The following is a 16,815-nucleotide window of genomic DNA, read 5'->3' as shown; positions in this document are numbered from 1 at the left end:
CATAGAGAATCTGTGGGATATTGTGAAGAGAAAGTTGAGAGACGCAAGACCCAACACTCTGGATGAGCTTAAGGCCGCTATCGAAGCATCCTGGGCCTCCATAACACCTCAGCAGTGCCACAGGCTGATTGCCTCCATGCCACGCCGCACTGAAGCAGTCAATTCTGCTAAAGGATTCCCGACCGAGTATTGAGTGCATAACTGAACATAATTATTTGAAGGTTGACTTTTTTTTTGGTATTAAAAACACTTATTTTATTGGTCGAATGAAATATGCTAATTTTTTGAGAAGGACCTGTATATAAAATGCAGGGGGGGCGGAGAGTCTAGTTTCCGTGAAGATCACGCCCGCTGACTCATGTATGTCGACGGCTGTAAAGTAGTACAAGGCTTCAAGGCGAGAGATGAATGAACAGGACTGCCTTTCTCACTTGTATTTAAATAATACAGATTTCTTTTCTTTTTTGGTCAAAATCTCACTTGATAAAACTATATAATCCCATCAGTTACATTTGTGACCACATTTTAGTTTGCAATTTGAAGAGTCTAAAAATTATTAATTATTCACAGTTGTCAACAATAAATGAAAGTGCAGAGTGCCTTGATTTCTTGTGAACAACTTTACACGGTAGGCACAAATAGTGATACATCTCTGAAACTATCTGTGTCAAAGCTCCAAAAAAATCAAAGTACAACATGTCCTAGTACACATATAACTACCATATCTGATACATAGAATATTCAAAGAGTTTTATTGTCGATTTACTAACAAAATTGCTCTTGCTCATATATGTAAAGACTGCTCGCATCAGTAAACATGTAAGTAATCACAATTGTGACCAGCATGAAAATACGTTTCTAATAGGTAACTGATTGACTCTTATTATAAAATTGCAGATTTTTAAGTACTGTTATGATTTTGGAATTACATTTTTCTTATTGAGTCTTATTGAACAACTGAGCAAAATTTGACTTGTTTCCCTATCGGTGAACATGCAGTTTGTCTTGATTTGTCCAAGGAGTAAAATACAAGTGCAATTAAATGGGATCAAATAATTTATCCACAATATCACTCTGTGTCACACAATATCTACTGCTCAACAACATAGCTTTAGAAACATCCTGGTTATGTAACTTTCTGCTCTTAGAGTAAATAAATCAGATTTTTCCTAACCCACTGGTGCGTTTAACTTGGATTACTGCAACTCCATTACATGGCTTTCCAATTCACTCATGCATCACATGCAATATATTCTTAGACCCAATGCCCAAAAACACTTTTTCAGCCTTTCATGCATAATGCTGTATTAGTTTTATTAGTTATTTATATTTCATTTTCAATTGTTCAACTAATCATTTCATATAAATTATAACTTTTGACATTAATTTTCCTTTCATTTCCCTTAATTACATAATACACAATGTTTACTTAGTTGTGCTATGAAGGAATTCTAACAGTCAATTTTAGCATTAGTGAATATTTTATTGTATGAACAGATTCATTACATGTAACATATACGTTACAGTACAGAATGTTACGTGTACAGGTTAAACCAACTCTAGATTTCTCTATTCAGGATTAAAATTGGTACCCATGATAAAAACAATTTACTTCTACAGGTAGTAGGCAACTTGCTCTTTACGTCCTGTGAATCTACTCATTGTTTTTTTGCCTTTAAATGTAGATGTCTTTAGCTGCATGGAACAGGAATGAAGTATTATTGGATGGCTAAGAGGATTTCACGTGGCCATTAGCAACCTGCTGCTGTTGCTCTTCTTTGGTCTTAATGAAGGAATACATGCACTTGTCACCACCCATAAAACGGTATGTTGCAACATTAGCATCCCAGGGGAGCAACCTAAGCAAAATACATGACAGAAAATTGTATGCAATATGCCTGATTATAAGATTCACTATCCATGTAATTCAAAAGTAAGTGGTACTTACGCTCGCGAGAGAAAGGCGAAGTACATTACACGAGGGATGCAGATCATTTGCTCGTCAGACAGAATGGCCTTCATGGACTGCTGAACACAGTAAAGAGGATCCAGTGGGGGAATCAGGCCTTGGAGTTCCTCCCTGAGAATATAAACATGCAATAGTAAAAGGGATGGTTAACAGACATCTAATGTGTATTAAGATTTCATGTTCACTGCCTAATGTCTGTGGTTTGTTTTAAATGTTGTACTACCATACTACTATTACTGTTTTTGCATAGTAGTGTGTATACTGTGCATAGTATGCCATTTTCTCTATGCATGGAATACCCGGATCACCCGATTCAAGTCGATAGCTGTACTTGCATGCCACTTGTTTGAAAAAATAGCTGCCCAGCCTGCCCAAGAGTGTTTTAAAGATGGCCGCCAAGTGGACTGACTTGGAAAGGAATTTTAATTACAGTAAGTCAAACAGCTAGCTAAATACTCAGACAGACTGTCACATAAACTGTAGTCAGATAAACTGTTGGATAGATAGAGAGACTGGGTAACTTAAAGGAATGTTCCGGGTTCAGTACAAGTTAAGCTCAATCGACAGCATTTGTGGCATAATGTTAATTACCACAACAATTAATTATGACTCATCCCTCCTTTTGTTTATAAAAAGCAAAAATCTGTGTTCCAGTGAGGCACTTACAATGGAAGTGAATGGGGGCCAATCCATAAACATTAAAATACTCACTGTTTCTAAAGTATAGCCACAAGACAAAGGATATATGTGTAAACATGATTTTATTGTGATAAAATCACTTACTAACCGTTTCTTAACCTGTGTAGTTATAGCCAGTTAAACAACTTCGTTACTATGACGATGTAATGTCAACAAACACTAAAACAACTGTAAAAATTATGATTTAAACAACATTACAGCTCAAATAATGCACAAGTTTTAACAGAAGAATTAATGCAAGAGCTTTTATAAAATTATAAGCTTCAAATTTCTGTTTAAACCCTCCAAAAATTGCGCCCTTTCACTTCCATTGTAAGTGCCTCACTGTAAACTTGATTTTTGCATTTTTAAAAAGGAGGGACAAATCAAAAGAGCTTAACGTGTTTTAAACCTGGGGCCGGTTGCATAAACATAGCCATTAACTTAAGACTGCATCTAACAATTAGTTTGACTAGCTAAAAACGCCATAGAAAGCCTGCTGTATAAAACAAGTTCACAGTTGTCTTTAGTAAGACAGTCTAATTTGCATTGCATTGTGGGAAAAATAAAACACTTAACAGCTTAAAAAAAATGGCCACAGGTTATGCAACAGGCTTTCTATGGCGTCTTTAGCTAGTCAAACTAATTGTTAGATGCAGTCTTAAGATAATGACTATGTTTATGCAACCGGCCCCTGATCTAAGTTTTTATGCAACTGACTGAAAAAATTAAGACCGACATTTTAGACGACTAACTAGTAAGACTAGTCTAAAACAGTTTTATGCAACCGGCCCCTGGAATGTTTTTTTAAAGAAGATCAAATGACTTATATAGATCAGTGGTTGTTTACATTTGGATTTTTGACAGTTGGATTTTGAATTAACGAGCATTCCATCAATGTATGTCTATCACCCTATCTACACTGGAGGTGTCAACACAAACATTCTAAACCATTTTGTTTCTGTAGTAGCGCATGCAGCGCAAAATGGAACGGGACACCCATTTATTGTCAATGCAATGATGAACGTGCCACAACGGACGCTTCCAGTGTAGACAGCATCATTGATTGTAATGGTGTTGATTATCATTTCTATTTTGTGCTCTAACTCAATGGACTATGCATAATAATGTAATATAATAATTACATAAAATAAACATATTTTGTCTATATAGCTGCTTTTAGAAATATTTTGCCTTGGCCAATCCAACATAAACATTTGTATTTACAAGATGAAATCTGGAAGCCGCTCATTGAATTAAACATGCATAGTGTGGTCATGAGACATCAATGTAGCACACTTTCATTCAAAATGTGCATCATGGTTTCCCATACTATTTAAAAAAAATAATAATAATATACAGTATGTACTCTGCAGTATGCAGTGCACTAGGGTTCCATTCTGAACATAGCCTGTGTCATTAATGACTGATGCATATTTTCCATTAACAATTTCCTGGTATCCTACCTGATTTGGCATCCAGCAAACATGCCAGTGTTGACAATGTACGGGCAAATCAGGGTGGTTTTCACCCCACCCTCACCATCCTCTGTCAACAAACTATGGGTAAGAGATTCATGGAAGCCTACTGCTCCAAATTTACTTGCACAATAATCCTACACCAGGAGAAACAAAAACACAGACAATCAGTCAACATGCTTGCATAGATACAGCACATTTAAGGCCCCTGCACACTTCATACGAAATCGAATAACAAACAAATGTAATGTCATTTAGAACCAAATCTGGCCAAAACAAAGGTGTTTTTGAGTTTGCTTCCGGTGGTACATAATAGCACGCAAGGGCAAACTTTTAGGCAAACTTTTTTTTAAATAAATTTTAAAATGCATTTAGCATATTAGCACCATGAAAGCAAAAGGTAAACGGGACAAAATACACATTAAGTAATCACTGAGAAGTAAACACAAATTCTTTTACTGATCTCGTGTGAATTCCTCTCATAAAATGAAGCATGATGTCATTGATAATACATTTTAATGTCATACTAGATTATGTTTTACATATAGTTTTGAGCATTCTCATATTTAAATGTAATATACTGTATGTAAACTTCACCCAGCGGGTTGGCCTGTGTATGAATGTTCGCAAACAGGACGGACTTCGCCTTAGTGTGCCAGGGACTTTACAGTAGATACATTTTCCCATACTGTACATTTTACTTCAAAGTTTATATCAAGCAAACGAACATTGAATAAAAGAAACAAAACTCCAATTTGGTTTCATGGGGTCATATTGCATCTTATAAATGAATGCAGACAGTTTTACAATATTTCAAATGTGTTATGCTTACTCACCTCTACACAAGCAGTACTGAACAGACCAAGAGTGCTTGCAACAGTAACAATATGTCCATGATTCCTAACTTTCATTTGAGGCAAGAAGGCTTTTGTCATCTGTTAAAGCAGAAAAAAACAGTAAGTGTGGTTTATCACACTTATGAAACCGTAAAAGCCTTCCAGCTTAGAGCAGGGGGTTAGAGCTTGACTGGGTGGTTTCTTGGCATGAGTCATATGTTCTGTCACTGCTGTTGTAGTAATCTGTCCAGCCCTTGAGCTACAGTAAGAGGATAATGTTTGTGAATTGCATTCCTAAGTAATTGGAGCTGTTTCTCGCTGCTTTGTAAGCATATTGTCAAGTGTTTTAGCTGATTGTGACTCATAGTATTTGTTTGTTGAAGGGGGTCACATGGGCTGAACGCTGTGTATTGTTGAAACTGCAATGCATATCAAAGCTCCCGGACTTGCTGTGAGGATTTTGCTTTCTGACAAGGCATATCTAGAAAAAGCACCAGAGTGACTTAAGTGAAGTGATATAATGCACTAGATTTGTACATTTACTGAATGGTGCTGCATGAGTTATGTCATGTTCAAAATTTGGGGTAGGGATTTGTTTAAAATCATTACCCTAAAGTATGAGCAATAGCTTAATAATAATGACTGGGTAACAGTCTTTTGTTGTTATGATTAGTAACTCCACAATCATAATGTCTTGTTATGCACTCGTAAACCATAGACCTTATTCACATAGCGCCATTTTTGGGAATGACAACGAGACTGTGGGTGATGGACTTACAGTCTCTCTAATGGGCTGTACTGCAGTTTAAAGTGTTTTTGAATCATTCCATTGACAAAACGTTGAACATTTTTATTTTCAAGAGCTCTCGGTGGAAAAAAAAAACAAAACTCAGATGTGATCTAGGAGCTTTATACCATTCGTGCCATTGAAGAGATGGTAAGTCTATCCCTCAGCCTCGTTGTCATTCCTATTATAAATCAATTAAGGTCTATAAGGTCTATTTTTCAACCTTCTGAAGAGTGACTTGTGGTTATATGCTGTTTCTAAGCCATTAGTGTGAACCTTTTTAATTAAGCTGATTACAATAACTCCACGTTTTGATCCCTTGATGGTGCCTTTCTGTTAATTATGTAGTTTTCAATATCCTCTTAAAGTCCAACAACATCCATCATGTGTAGTCGAATGTATTTAGACTTTATCAGCAATGGCAGCACACAGGATAGGATGTCCACTTTTCAGACAGGAGTGCACAATCTGGCTCCTGGAGACATACTTTCCTGCAAAGTCCTCAAACACACCTACTGAACCAGCTATTTAAGATCTTTAAGTTTACTTAAAAACTATTGTCAGCCCAAACAAACTGGTGGCGGTACTACATTAATGGTATACAATGGTAATACCATGGTACATTTGTATATACAGTACAGTGGTACAGAACAATTATTAAATTCTTGTACCACAGTATTTTGATGGAGCTTCAAAGAATATTATGAAATTACCATACATGTCCAAAAACATGATACTTTGATACCATAAAACGATGATATACTGTATGCAATAGTACTGAATGATTTGCAATAGGGGTGCACAATGAATCATAAAAAGACTTGATATATTAGTTAAAGCCATTGCAATTTATTAATCCTGAAAAGTGCCAATTACATATTTATAACGTTTAGGGTTTTTTGTTTTGTTTTTTTCATTGAGTGAAGAATCCATTGAGAAGTCAAACATTTAAATCAGTCTATCAGCATATCAATAAGGCAACCTAGTATTTTAGTATGGTTGCATTGGTCATTTTCTGTGTGTTGTTTCGAAAAATAAAAATGTAATAACAAGTTCTTGTTTTGTTTTTTCTATGAAAAAAAGGAACACAGCTTGTCTTAGCTTGTCTCTGTAGCCGACATAAAGAATATGGAATGCAATTGTCCAACACAAAATAAGTATTTCATTTAAATTCTATTTATGGCACACTATCTCAATTACAATATCTAGGGAAATAATGAACTATTTTATCATGCAGTATAATCGTGCAGCCCTAAGTCGCACATTCACGCACCATTGTATTTATAATTCTCCAAGATACTTCAAAGAATCATGACATTTCTGTGGTACATGGATTTTGGTAGGCTACTGTGTGATCATCATATACCTGCACTGTGGTGTTCATATGGTTATTCAAGGTACTTTAAAAAAAAAAAAATTCCATTGTGCATTTAAAAAAATCACAGTATTACTAAAAAAGCGCTATACAGCGCATCTACCAAAAATATGGTTTTATATGGTATATGTACAAAAACATGCTAACACCATGGTACTTCCATGAAATAGCCATCCATATTTTGATACTGAAAGTTTAATGCACCATAGTATTTACAAAATATTGCAATTATTTTCCAATCTTCAGAGAATACCATGGCATTACTCTAATATATATATATATATATATATATATATATATATATATATATATATATATAAACTCCCAAGCTTTACTTTAGCAAATAGAAAAGGTTAGAATAGAAAACAGGGAGCCCTGTAACTGATGTCATGGTCCCAATAAAGCCCCTACTGAACATTGTGTCAGTCTGAGATTACATAAAGAGACAGAAGAACTGTGGCAGATTCTCCAAGAAGCTTGGAACATCCTATCTGCCAACAACCAATAAAAACTGCGTCCAGGTGTACATAGAAGAATTAGTGCTGTTTTGAAGGCAGAGGTGGTCACAGCGAATATTGACTTAGCTTTTTTTATGTTTACTGGACTTTGTATGACATAAAGTGATAAATGAAAACTATATATGTCATTATATTTGAAGACATCCTCACTATGCAAAATTTTTCACAAGTGCCTAAAACTTTTTCACAGATATATATATATATATATATATATATATATATATATATATATATATATATATATATATATATATATATGATAAACTTGGGTCTCACCCAGAACAGGGCATGGCAGTTCACCAGCAGAGTCCTCTCCAGTAGTTCATCGGGGCACTCCAGCAGCCGTCGCCCCGCCACAACCCCCGCGTTGTTAACCAACATGCTGACGTCACCCACCTCTTGCCGCACGCGGTCAGCGGTTTGATAGACGCTCTCGCGTTTGGATAGGTCCACGGTGTACGTGTGCACTTTGCCGCCCAGTTCCCTCACCTGTCTGGCAGTGTGCTCGTTGGACTCTGTGTTGCAGTCCCAGAGCACGAGTTCAGCCCCCTCTCTGGCGAACTCCAGCGCGAAGAGCCGGCCGAGCCCTCCGCCCGCGCCCGTGATCAGACACAGCTCCCCATCCACTGATTTCAGACGCGGGCGGAGGATAGTGCGAAGCACCGCACACATGATGGAGTATGTCAGGTCAATGAGCATTAACACCAGATCTATCAGCACTATCATCGTTTTATTCTATTTGTTCAATAATAAAACACATGCACGTGAACACAACTCATCCAAGCTCTGTTGAGCTGTCCCAACTGCATTTGAGTGTGTGGCTTTGGTTTATATAATCACTGCTGGATTAACTAAGGGGTTTATCCACCACCATCTGAGATATTTTCTTTGCTTTTTCCCTTTACATTAATGAAGTTTGGGAGAAGCTTGTTCATCTAGGCCTGCCAATCGTATTCCAAGGATAAGGGCTGCTTCACTCATACCCAGGGCCGGACTGGGACACAATTTCAGGCCGGGAAATCCTACACCCATCCAGGCCATCCTATGCACCCAAATAAAATGTAGAAACAGGGACAACCTTGCCTAATATCAAATGGGTCTGCACATAAGGTCCTGTGCACTGCAATTACAACTGCAATAAATAATGAAATTAAATAAAGAAAAAAAGTACAGTATTTACAGATGAAACTGACCTGCACTTGAAGCCCTGAACAGGTCAGTAATTTTGCAACATTTTGCTGCTTTTCTTGGAGTGCTTTCTTTTTTTTTTTGTCCTTTCCCTCTCTGCTCCACCTGGCCGTTTTCTCTCCATCATCGGGTGCTGCTCGCATTTTGTGTTTCACCGTTTGTCTGAGGCATAAAGTTGAATCGTAGCCTTGCCAATCAAGACTAACAGATTCATGATTTTATTTTTTTTATTGTTATTAATATTAATAATAATTTTATTGAATGACGAATTCAAAAATGATCACTGGTAAAGGTAGTAATATAAAATAATAATAATTAAAATTAAAAAAACGCTGGCTGGCAGCAGGCCAACTTAGTCGCCAGGCCAGCGGGAATTGTCCCGGTGCTCCCGATGGCCAGTCCGGGCCTGTAAGAATGCATGACAATTTAAGCTGTATACAGTTTTCAGATAGATGCAGATACTTGAAAAAATGGAGAGTTGTAGAACATTAAATTGCAACTAGAATCTTGTTGTTATTGACACTCATACCTAGATTTTTAGGCATATATGAAAACATTGCACCTGTTGGACTTTTTTTTCTTTTTTGGAAACATTGTCATTTGCCTACATGCATGGATAGTTTAGCTCACAGGGGGCCGGCTGTTAACTGGTTTCATATCAGTTATACGTGGATGCTCTGCACATTATTACACCCATATGTGTGATTTTTAAAAGTACTTTATTCAGATTATCTATACAATGCATACAATATATGTTTGAATTGTTCACTCGAGTGAAGAAAGAGGGAATTTATTATTTTCCTGTCTTGTGGCAATTGCAGTAAATCTATCAGTGGATGTTGATCAAGGCTTCACTGTCTAACAATGAAAAGATCTTTATCAAGACCTCAGCAACTCAAAGAGCAGCTCCTTCAGGCCATTGATGCTCAAAATAATGTGAGTAAATGTCAGAACTGTCCAGTTATTTCACTGCATTCTCAACTACATGTTGCATTTTTAATGTTAACGTTAAATTCATTCAACAGATTAATTATTTTAGATATTGAAAGTTTTAGGGGATCAACTGCATCTGCTTTGCAAACTGATGTATAGGTGCTACACTGTGTGTTGTTTTATTATTATGTATAGGCCTACATATGTTAAAGATTGAACATTTTGACACACTGTCATTCTTTCAAGACCAGTGTAACACCACTTGCTAATGGAGACCAAAAAAGTTCCTTCCTGTGAAAAAACCTACCATGGTTTCTGTTATATATCAGCAATATATATATATATATATATATATATATATATATATATATATATATATATATATATATATATAGTATAGTATAGTTATTACAGTTTTTAAATGATTTTAGGAAAATTGGGCCACTTTTTGTCATTGAGATGAATGGCAAAAGTGTTCCCTTTTACCTAAATTCACCCTATAAATTGTGATGGTTGATGCATAAAAACACAGTTCTCATTGATTCCATGATACAAATAAAATAAGTATATGTGTATTTATTTTCTTTAATAAGCTATTCTAGTGTTGCTTTTATCTGCTGGTTTGCCTGGTATCAATACACACAGGCTCAGTTTCAACCAGTGGCATTTTTTCAAATAACCTAAGGTATTACCTGGGTTTAAACTGGAAATTCTTAAGGAGTGGGAACCCTTACCGCCACCCTTGATTTAATTCTGTTCTATAAATAATTATATTTAATGAGCATCTTAATAAGGTGTATATTTACCTGTTTTTATCTGCATGCTAAGGTATGGCAATTGCCATACACAAACGCTGCCTCAGTTTTGATACCAGCAACTTGATGGCCCTTTGCACAGATTCGTATAGGAATGAGTATGCAAGAATGCCACATTTGCATTTGTAACCATAACTGAAAACTGAGATATGAAATGTGCTCATTGGAGACTGCTGCAGGTGCACATGTGAGAGTTCATAATAGGAGCTACCCTACATGTGTTTTCATGAGTACTGACCAACTTTTTAAAGGGATAGTTCTTCCAAAATGGAAAATTCTCTCATCAGTTACTCACCATCATCCCAGATGTGTATGCCTTTCTTTCTTCTTTAAAAGATTTTTAAAAGAATACCTCAGCTCTGCTGGTCCATCCAATACAAGTGAATGGTGGCTAGAACTTTGAAGCGCCAACAATCACATAAAGGCAACAAAAGTAATCCATAAGAACCATTGGTTAAATCCATGTCTTCAGAAGTGATATGATAGGTGTAGTTGAGAAACAGATCAATATTCAGATCAAAGTCCTTTTTTACTATAAAGCTCCACATTCACTTCCACATTCTTCTTCTTTTGTTTTTCAGCGATTCACATTCTTTGTGCATATTGCCACCTACTGGTTGGGGCTGGTCATCAGTGGAGATTTAAAGTAAAAAAAGGATTTAAATATTGATCCGTTTCTCACTGATGAGTGAATTTACATTTTTGTGTGAACTATCCCTTTAAAAAGCATACAAATTGATCACATGAAATCCCTCATTATTATGGGGTGTGTTGTATAGGAAGACTATTATAAAACCCTCCATTTCATTGGTACTTCTTGTCAAGTGTTAACTTTTTAAAACTTTGTAATGTAATTGACTTTTCCCTGTCAGCAGATTCAGAATTTGCCGGCCGTATTGGACGTAATATGCTGTCTGGAAAATTTCCCCATGACAAAAGAGGCTCTGGTGGTAAGATACCAACTCAGTGCATTTACACAACACGTTTTATCCCAACAGTTTTGGTATTGTGGTGTAATGCTCAGTCCAACTGATGCTGATTTCACTGTAAAACTTGACACTCATTTCAAGACTGAAATCACTTTTACTAAGAAAGCTTGATACACATTGGCCTCAAAAGGTAATTGGACATTTAAGAAACTTGAGAAACACTTAAACATATCTGAATGATACTAGAATGATGTGCTAGAAAATGAAATATCAAACAAAGTGGCATTTATTTTAAAGAAAGACAGCACAAGAATACATTTCAAGCAAAAGTTTTGACAAAATGGATTTTGATAGGTTAGGGTGGTACAACAAGTCAATTTTATTTGTTTAGCGCCTTTCACAACACACATCGTTTCAATGCAGCTTTACAGAAGATCAGGCATAAACGATCTTCGATAAAACTGTAATGTCTATAATGTCGATGAATCATCATTGTGTAATTAGATAAAATACAATTGTTAATCGTGTTTAAAAATAAGTAATTCAATAATAATTGTATTAATAACCCCTGTGAGCAAGCTAAATGCGACTGTGGCCAGGAACACAAAACTCCATAAGATGTTGAGTAATGGAGAAAAATAACCTTGGGTGAAACCTGTGGGGGCCAGTTCCCCTCTGGCTAACATCATGAATATAATGTAAATATTACTGATGTATAGCTGAAGTCATGGTTTAAAATTATTTAAAAGTGTTTAATAGTGTTTAATAGAACAACAGATATATTGTAATATTGATGTATTGTTCCAAATAATTGTAAAATGTGCTTGGACATTTGTAGACAAATGTTAGTGGAATACTGTACGTCTGCAGTTAAAGTAATGAACCACTCTTTTGGTTACCCTGCTAGGACACTTGTGTGAACTTGAGGGGATCTGACTGGATACCTCCACTACAAAACACCTTGACACCAGTTGGTTAAAAGTAATTAAAAGATGTGTTTTTGTAATTGTTTTGTTACAGGAAACCAGGCTTGGAAAGCTGATCAACGATTTGAGAAAAAGGAGCACAGATGAAGCACTTGTTAAACGTTTGAAAAAACTCGTACGAAGTTGGCAGAAGCTTCTAGGACAAAATGAAGCCACAGCAAAAGAGTTCTCATGCTGTGCGCAGAGAATCAAATCGACTCCAGCAGAATGCATTTCTGGATCAACTCAAACCTTGCCTGAAAATCACAGCAAAACAGTTTCCAGCAGTAATTTGAGCCAAAGAGCTGAAATGTCTCGTCCTGTGGCGGGTCAACCCATCAATTATCTTTCCATTGTCAGACCAAGTCGAATTCCTGTCCGTGCAATCAAACCTTATTCCTCATTCCTCGAGCATTCAAAACAATCTAGTGCTTCCTCGAGCCTGAGATCATCTCTGTCTAATCAACATTCTCAAGACCACAAAAACATAATTGCCAGAGACTTCCAGAAGTCCCAAAGATATGGCACCTCTACCAACCTCAGCACCACAAAAAACATATTAGTTGCCAAGGAACCAGCAGTGTGCAGCACTACACTTGATCTACCTTCAAAATCTTCCATCCAGGATTCACACACAAAGACATCAGAGCTCATGAAGAACCACAACAACTTACTCAAACCTGCACCTTTGAAAGTTAACAAAGATGAGGTCGCCAAGGGAATGACAGAGACAAACTTAGGGACATTTGAGAATAAAACGAGGAAGAATCAGCATAGCAGCCGTACCGTCAAACTTGAGGAACGTTGCAAAGAAGATAGTACCAAACTTGCACAATTAATAGGAAACAAGTTACCGTATGACCCTCATCCTCAACCAATCAAATCTATATCAAACAGCACATCTGACCAGTTGAAATGCTTTTGTCCTTTCCAGCAGGCAAACTGGAGAGAGTTGTCACAAAGTACGATTATTACGCCCATCCCAAACCTTCAGAATAGCTTGCTGACCTCAGACAGTCAAACTTTAGGGATGAACCTCTCGGAGTCTGAAACCTTTAAGCAAGAGAAATATTACACCGAAGAGTGCCGTAAAACACCAAGATTTATACCAGATTTCCCAGTCACAGACCTGCCAGGGGTGAGTCGAAAGCTCACTGATAGAGACCTCCACAGGATGCAGCGTCAGCAATGGCATGGCGTGAATGGCTGTTATGATAACCAGAATAACTGGCATGATTGGACTCAGTCCATAACTCTGGATCCATATGGGGATGGGAGTAAACTTAAGATCTCTCCTTATGTTTGCTTAGATTACAGACATCGTCTTAATAGTCCAAATGTGTATTCATGACAATCTTAGACAGCATATTGGACCCAAACACCAAAGGTGTGTGTCTTGGTTTATTCAAATCAAATGATTGTTATTCTGGTGTAGTTTTCTCTTATTGTGTATCTCTTTCTTTTTAATGCTACATTTAAATAAATGCAAAATAGGACATCTCTATCCTGACTTTAGTTATTTGGTACCAGGAAACTATGTATCATGCCATTTGCAAATTGTAAAGATTTTTTGCATGCTGTTTTGATGCATTCATTTAACAGATTATTTGCATACCACTGAAAGTTTCAGATTCATGTGGGCAAAGTATTTTCTGTTTTTACTGTGGAAGAAGAAATAACAGACCAAACATATCAAATGAACATTTTAACATTATAAAAACCCATTAGAAATCCCAGAGGGAACTCATGAGAAATATATATTATTGCCAATATTTTATTACAGTATAGAGAAGTAGGCAAAAATGAAAAGTTACAAAAAAGGTTTGTACACAAAACAACCAGAGTGAACAGTTTACAGTGTTCCACTCATTTATCTAATATTCTATTAATGAAAAATATTTCAGGTCTTCTTTGCTATTTTATTAACAAAGTGGCAAGATACAAGTGCTAATGTATGTGACATTTTCCCAAAATAATCTTAAATTGTACTAGAAAAATAAAAATGTTCATTATGGTAATTAAAAATATATAAATGTCATTTATATACTGAACATATATTCATATAATTTTCCATATTAACTCAATCAAAATGTTTGACTTTGTTAATACAAAATTATATAAAAAAAAGATGGATAATAGATTATTTTTCTAACTATCAAAAATCACAGGAATAATCAATATATACATGAAATCTATCTAATGAACTTTTAGCAGGATATACAACATATGATTTTAAATGTGACTCCTTTTACTTTATTGTATAAACAGTATTTATCACAAATTCTCCAAGCTTTGTACCAATTAATTTATTTATGCACTGTATTTATTTATTTTATTATGGCATTCTAAATGACATATACAGAATCCAAACATAAAGAACAAATTACAATTTATCTAACACCTGGTCAATTATAAAGAATGTCCTCTTAGCCTCTTATTGGAGGATACTTTCAGAAGGGAACATAGCAAAATCTGTCCATTGCAAAAACTTTTGGATTGAGTTTGAATTTAAGATATTGCCTTATGTGCAGCCTTACATATTGGCAGTGACATACATTTTGTGTTTCACAAAGTTTTCTGCTTCAGTTGTTGTGGTGTTGATTCACATTGTTTCTAGTGCAGAGTGATCAGATGCATTTAAAATAATTGCAAAAAGCTTCATTGGCCAAAAGAATTTACTTTATCACAAAAACACAAATTTAACAGTTTTTTGGCCCTGGCACAAAATGACCATCTAACATAATTTCACTAATCATATCAGCAGCACCTGGGAAGGTGTGAACGACGAGTACTAGTCAGGTGAAATCACTCTGTCATTCTTATTGGATAATAACAGCAGACTGATTGCTATAAAAGGAGGGAAGAAGTGCTTCCAGTTATTGTGTTCTTGTTAGCAATGGTTACCTCTAAAGAAAGACGTACAGCCATCATCACTTTGCATCAAAATGGTCTCACATGCAAGGAAATTGTGGCAAAGAATATTGCACCTGATATAACCATTTACAGGATCATCAAGAACTTCAAGGAGAGTGGTTCAATGGCAGTGAAGAAGGCTTCAGGACATCCCAGAGTGTCCAGCTCATCTTTTTTCAGATGTACGTTGCATACCATCATAGACAAAGAACCTAAAATACTTCACATTATGTTTAGCAAAACCATGGTGTATATTACAGTTTAGTGCAATACAGCACACAAGTATACAGTATGGTGAATAAAAAAACAAAAAGAAAACTTCTAAATTCATATTTAGACATGCTACTTATACAAACCCATGTGTTCAACATTTTAAAGTCACTATTTTTACATTTTATTTTTCATATTTATACTTCTACAAACCCATTCTCATTTAAGCATAATTTCACATTCCTTTATAAAAACTGCATACATAAATACTATCTATATATTCATCTATACAATACAGAAATACAGCAGCTAGATGCAAAATTAAAGGATATATCATCAGAGGCCACGTGTGTGACATTTTTTTTAGGGTACAGACCGGTAATTACAAGGGTATGCTATAAATGTGGATTATGAGGACATTTCTCGTGTCCCCATAATTCAAATCTCTTAAACATACCAAACAATGTTTTTTTTTTTTTTTGTAAAAATGCAAAATATTTCATGAGATAGAATCTAAAGATCGCACAGTATAAAAATTATTTTCCATTGACTGTAGATCCACTGCAACTATAGCTTTGTCTTTATTGCCCGTATTATTTTTATTGCACAAGTGCTCCTAATAAAAAAAGTATGCATAGAACCCTGTGTAAGAGCTCTCTGAAGCAACAAATTAAATATCTTTATCTCCCATCTGAATTTCCACAAATCATGTTGTCTGTAGTTTTTGTCAGCTGAAATTTCTTAGTAAGATGGTTTTTTTTTTTTTTTTGTTTGAAGTACAATCCAAAAACACTTTAAATGGCAGTGCAGCCAATTGAAGAGTCTGTATGTCTGTCCCTCACAGCCTCATTGCCATTCCCATTAAAAATCAAAGATGGCCCTGCAGTGAATAAGGTCTATGCGTGAAGAAAACAAAAGTAGAATGTGGAAGTGAAGAGATTTATAGTAAAAAAATAAAAGGACTTCAATATTGATCTGTTTCTCAACCCCACCTATCATATCACTTCTGAAGACATGGATTTAACCACTGAAGTCGTAGCTTACTTCTATGCTGCCTTTATTTGCTTTTTTGAGCTTCAAAGTTTCAGACCCTGCTGACTTGCAATGTATAGAGCTGTGATATTCTTCTAAAAGTCTTTGTTGGTGTTCTGAAGAAGATTTTCATTGTTGGGTGAACTATTCCTTTTAAACAACATGTTAGCTTCTAAACTATTAAATATG

The 16,815-nt window shown here is 35.7% G+C and overlaps 2 protein-coding genes across 2 annotated transcripts; one reads left to right on the top strand and one right to left on the bottom strand.

Moving 5' to 3' along the window:
* Nucleotides 1-1,542: 1,542 nt before the first annotated feature.
* Nucleotides 1,543-8,426, bottom strand: LOC127632958 (retinol dehydrogenase 10-A-like). Its single transcript, XM_052111803.1, has 5 exons — nt 7,918-8,426; nt 4,962-5,060; nt 4,114-4,262; nt 1,949-2,080; nt 1,543-1,859 (listed from the first exon to the last, which is right to left on the bottom strand). Exons 1-5 carry the CDS (start codon nt 8,365-8,367, stop codon nt 1,730-1,732), a joined length of 960 nt encoding a protein of 319 aa, XP_051967763.1. The 5' UTR covers nt 8,368-8,426; the 3' UTR covers nt 1,543-1,729.
* A 1,203-nt stretch (nt 8,427-9,629) lies between these two features.
* LOC127632699 (mediator of RNA polymerase II transcription subunit 26-like) lies at nt 9,630-13,822 on the top strand. Its single transcript, XM_052111439.1, has 3 exons — nt 9,630-9,765; nt 11,453-11,527; nt 12,527-13,822. The coding sequence occupies exons 1-3, from the start codon at nt 9,694-9,696 to the stop codon at nt 13,820-13,822; spliced, it is 1,443 nt and encodes a 480-aa protein (XP_051967399.1). The 5' UTR covers nt 9,630-9,693.
* The last annotated feature ends 2,993 nt before the right edge of the window (nt 13,823-16,815 follow it).

The sequence above is a fragment of the Xyrauchen texanus genome, chromosome 39 (genome assembly GCF_025860055.1).
Source record: "Xyrauchen texanus isolate HMW12.3.18 chromosome 39, RBS_HiC_50CHRs, whole genome shotgun sequence".
Lineage (NCBI taxonomy): Eukaryota > Metazoa > Chordata > Actinopteri > Cypriniformes > Catostomidae > Xyrauchen > Xyrauchen texanus.
Note: the sequence above shows the minus strand (reverse complement) of the source record. Positions and strands in the feature narration are given on the sequence as shown.